At 35.2% G+C, this 5,100-nt stretch overlaps 1 protein-coding gene across 1 annotated transcript; it reads right to left on the reverse strand.

Annotated features, from left to right (window-relative positions):
• Positions 1 to 2,943: 2,943 nt before the first annotated feature.
• Positions 2,944 to 3,900, reverse strand: LOC138871854 (uncharacterized). The gene has a single exon (XM_070149761.1). It carries the CDS (start codon positions 3,898 to 3,900, stop codon positions 2,944 to 2,946), a length of 957 nt encoding a protein of 318 aa, XP_070005862.1.
• Between the last annotated feature and the right edge of the window lie 1,200 nt (positions 3,901 to 5,100).

Raw genomic sequence — 5,100 nt, forward strand, 5'->3', positions numbered from 1 at the left:
ATTAAATTGTTAATCAACCAGATACTTAGGCATACCGATCACCATGGAGTTACTCCTGCACAAGTGACTCTGTTGTTGTAGAGGCCTTCATGAGATGTTATGGTTGTACAATAACCTGGATATTTACCATAATAATTGATTAAGCATTTAATTACCCAAATCTATGTCAGGCTTATGAGGCTCCACTGCTTCTCCCTCAATGGCTACGGGTTTTGTATCTTAGTTCTGAGTTTAACGTCGTCAACTCGACTTATTAATTTCCAAATTCATCAGTCTATCAAAGTAACCGATGGATGTTGTTCAAAATGTCTTCCATAGTACAATTTTAGCCTGTGACCATTTACCTTAAACTTGTCTCCTCCATATTTCTGAATTTCAATTGCCCCGTACGGAGTAACACCTATAACATTGTAAGGACCCATCCACCTGGATTTTAATTTTCCTGGGAATAACCTGAGTCGGCTATTGTAAAGAAGTAGATGATCTCCAATTTTGAAACTCTTTGGTCGGATCAACTTGTCATGCCATATTTTTGTTTTTTCTTTAAAATTTTTAGCATTTTCGTAGGCTCCCAATCTCAGTTCTTCCAATTCATTAAACTGAATAAATCGCTTTTTACCAACGGAGGTTAAATCAAAGTTCAGTGCTTTCGATGCCCAAAAAGCTTTATGTTCTAATTCTACGGGCAAATGACAAGCTTTTCCAAAGACTAATCTATATGGAGATGTTCCAATTGGCGTTTTGAAAGCCGTTTGGTACGCCCATAATGCATCATCTAATTTTAAAGCCCAGTCTTTTCTTGAGATTCCAACCGTTTTTTCAAGAATTCTTTTAACTCGCGGTTGGAAACCTCAACTTGCCCTTGAGTTTGAGAATGATATGGTGTTCCTGTTTTGTGAGTCACATTATATTTTGATAGTAAAGCAAAAAATTGCCTATTGATGAAATGAGTTCCTTGGTCACCAATGATGACTCGCGGTGTGCCAAATCTGGTAAAAATATTTTTTCTAAGAAAATTACACATTGTATGAGCGTCATTCTTTCTTGTTGGGATGGATTCAACCAATCTTGATACGTAATCCACAGCTACAAGGATCTATTCAAAAGAGTGAGAAGAAGGAAAAGGACCCATAAAATCTATTCCCCAAACATCAAATATTTCACATACCTATATTGATTGCAGTGACATCTCATCTCTCTTGGTGATATTACCTGTTCTCTAACACCTGTCACATTGTGCTACATATGCTCGGGCATCTTTAGAGAGTGTGGGCCAGAAGAATCCAGCTTCTAAAACTTTAAAATCTATTCGATTTGCTGCATAATGTCCTCCAATTACTCCATCATGACAGTGATATAGAATTTTATTCATCTCTTCTTCAGGTACACACCTTCTAATGATATTATCTGCACAATTTTTGAATAAGTAAGGTTCATTCCACAGATAATACTTTGCATCAGATATAAGCTTTTTTCTTTGCTGGTAAGAGTAATCTTGCGGTATCCACTTTCTAACCAAGTAATTCGCGATATCTGCAAACCAGGGTGGTTGAGTCACAATTGTTCAACTGAAAAAATATGTTCATCAAGAAATTCTTCTTTTATGTCATTAAACTCAAGGGGAGGATTTTCTAATCTAGACAAATGGTCAGCTACTTGGTTTTCTGTCCCATTTTTGTCCTTTATCTCAAGGTCAAATTCTTGCAGAAGTAAAATCCATCTTAATAATCTAGGTCGAGCATCTTTCTTAGCTAAGAGGTATTTTAAAGCTGCATGATCAGTAAAAACAGTGACTTTGGTTCCTATCAAATAGGTGTGAAACTTATCAAAAGCAAACACTATTGCTAGTAACTCTTTTTCTATCGTGGCATAATTCACTTGTGTCTCACTCAATGTCCTACTAGCATAGTAAATGGGACGAAAAATCTTATCCCTTCTTTGGCCTAAAACAGCTCCAACTGCTGTATCACTAGCATCACACATGACCTCAAAAGGTTGGTTCCAATCAGGGGACACAACTACATGTGCAGTTGATAACTTTTCCTTAAGGGTTTCAAATGCTTTTACATAGTCACCTAAAAAATCAAACTTAATGTGTTTCATCAAGAGGTTAGTCAGCGGTTTTGATATCTTTGAGAAGTCTTTTATGAATCGTCTATAAAAACCTGCATGACCTAGAAAGCTTCTAATTCCTTTCACAATTGTGGAGGGGGTAATCCTGCTATAAGATTAATTTTTGCCTTATCAACTTCTATCCCTTTAGCAGTGATTTTATGTCCTAAAACAATTCCTTCCGTAACCATAAAATGACATTTTTTCCAATTAAGAACTAAGTTTGTTTCTTCACATCTTTTAAGAACTAAGGTCAAATGGTTAAGACAATCCTTATATGTTTTGCCAAATAGTGTAAAATCATCCATAAAAGTTTCAAGAAATTTGTCAGTCATGTCAGCAAAAATTGCTGACATGCAACGCTGAAATGTAGCAGGGGCGTTGCACAGACCAAATGACATTCTCCTATAGGTATATGTTCCATGAGGGCATGTGAAGGTTGTCTTATCTTGATCTTCTGGTGCAATTGGTATCTGATTATATCTTGAATAACCATCAAGAAAACAGTAAAAACCATATCCTGCAATTTTTTCCAATATTTGATCAATAAATGGCAAAGAAAAATGATCTTTTCTAGTGACATCATTGAGACGTCTGTAATCAATACAGACTCTCTATCCTGTAATAGTCCTGGTAGGTATAAGCTCATTATTTTCATTTTTTATAACTGTCATACTTCCTTTCTTTGGTACTACCTGAACGGGACTTACCCACGGGCTGTCAGAAATAGGGTATATAATACCTGCTGCCAATAACTTTATGATCTCTTTTTTCACTACTTCCTGCATTGCTGGATTCAATCTTCTTTGCGGCTGGACTATTGGCTTGTAGCTATCCTCCAAGGATTCTGTGTGTACAAAAAGCCGGACTAATCCCTTTAATATCTTCTACAGTCCACCCCAAGGCTCCTTTGTGTGCTTTCAATACTTTAATCAAACTATTTTCTTGTTCTGCAGTAAGAGAAGATGAAATAATTACTGGAAATAATTCTTGCTCAAGATAAACATATTTCAAATGAGAAGGGAGAGTTTTGAGTTCAATTTTTGATTGAACTTTTTCGGATTTCATCTCTTCTTCTTCTGAATCTTTGTCCAATATTTCAGCTTCTTTTCTGATGGTGGGATCATCATCCTGTGTGGTGCCTGATTTGATCAAGCATCTTTCCATTGAATTTGGAATTAATTGATCATATTTGAATTCATCTGTAAGATAACTAATCATGTCAATTGAAAAATATGAAGATGATGTTTCATCTCCTGAATATCTTAGTATCTTTTGCATATCAAATATGACTCTTTCTTCATCAACTCTTAAAATTAATTGTCCTTGATGAACATATATAATTGCTCTTCCTGTAGCAAGAAATGGTCTACCTAAAATTATTGGTTCATTAGGACATTCTTTCATTTCAAGTACTATAAAATCTACAGGGAAAACAAACTTATCTACTCTTACGAGTACATTTTCAATTATTCCCTTAGGTTTCTTAGTACTTTGATCTGCAAACTGAAGAGAAACACTTGTGTCTTTTATTTCACCAAGATCTAACTTTTTAAAGATAGAAAATGGCATTAAATTTATTGAAGCTTCAGAATCACAAAGTGCTTTTTCAAAATATACTCCTCCCAAAGTGCATGGAATTGTAAAACTACCTGGATCACCAAGTTTTTGTGGTAGCTTATTTTGAAGTATAGCACTGCATTTTTCCGTAAGCATTACCACAGAAACTTCTTCTAATTTTCTTTTACTTGGCAAAATTTCATTTAAAAATTTGTTATATGAAGGCATTTGTACAAAGCATCAGTAAAAGGAATATTGATGTGAATTTGTTTTAAAATCTCCAAAAATTTTGCAAATTGGTTGTCAAGCTTTTCTCTTTTCATTTTTGTGGAAAAGGAATATTCATAGGGAGAGGAGTCAATTTTTTAATATTTTTTTCTTCTTTTTTCGTGACTTCATTCTTTTGAGATGGTTCAGAAGGTCAACATTCTTAACATTGTTTACTTGTTGTTCTGACTGGTCTGCATAGGGTTCATCAAGCTCCTTTCCTGATCGTAAGGTGATGGCCTTAAGGTGCTCTTTTGGGTTTTTCTCTGTATTACTTGGTAAGAGACCTTGAATCTTTTCTGAAATAAGAGCTGCCAATTGGCTCAACTGTATTTCCAGATTTTTGAGGGATGAATTTTGGCTCTCCATCTTTTCATTAGTGACCTTAATATACTTATACAGAAGATCATCAAGACTTGAATGAGCTTGTTGAGGCCTTTGCTGATAGGGCCCTGCTTGTTGATAAGGTCTAAAGTTTGATTGACCATGGTTTGGATTCTGGTATCCGGGTGGACCCTGTATTTGTTGCTTCTGGAAGCTTTGAGAGTTCTCTGCACCATTTGGATTGCTCCATTGAAATCCTGGATGTTTCTGTGCCATTGGACTTCCAAAAGGATACTTCTTGTAACCGATGACATTGACATGTTCATCATTTTGATTGGTTGCTTGACATTCATGGTTCTGATAATTTCCTCCACACATTTCACAAGCCTCAAATTGGCTTGGTTGTTGTGTATTCACCTGAAAAGTTTCAAACTTTTGTGCCAAAGAAATAATTTGTTGTGTTAGTGTATTTAAAGCATCAACCTGATTTACTGTAGCGGTCTTCTTGATAATTATACGCTCAGATGGCCATTAGATGGCATTCTCAGAAATTTCATTCAACAATTGCAACACTTCCTCTATTATTTTTCCCATTACTAAACCTCTTGCAACTGCATCTATCATATTTCTAGAAGAGGGTTTTAGCTCGTGATAAAAAATATACAATTACATATTTTCAGGAATATCGTGATGTGGACAATTTCTAAACATTGCTTTTAACCTTTTCCAAACTTGATAAACTGACTCTGTGTCAGTCTGCAAGAAATTAGATGTGTCTTGTCTTAACTTTGTGGTTTTAGAAGGGGAAAAATATTTATTTAAAAATTTCTGAGTCAT

This window comes from Nicotiana sylvestris, chromosome 6, assembly GCF_000393655.2.
Source record: "Nicotiana sylvestris chromosome 6, ASM39365v2, whole genome shotgun sequence".
Lineage (NCBI taxonomy): Eukaryota > Viridiplantae > Streptophyta > Magnoliopsida > Solanales > Solanaceae > Nicotiana > Nicotiana sylvestris.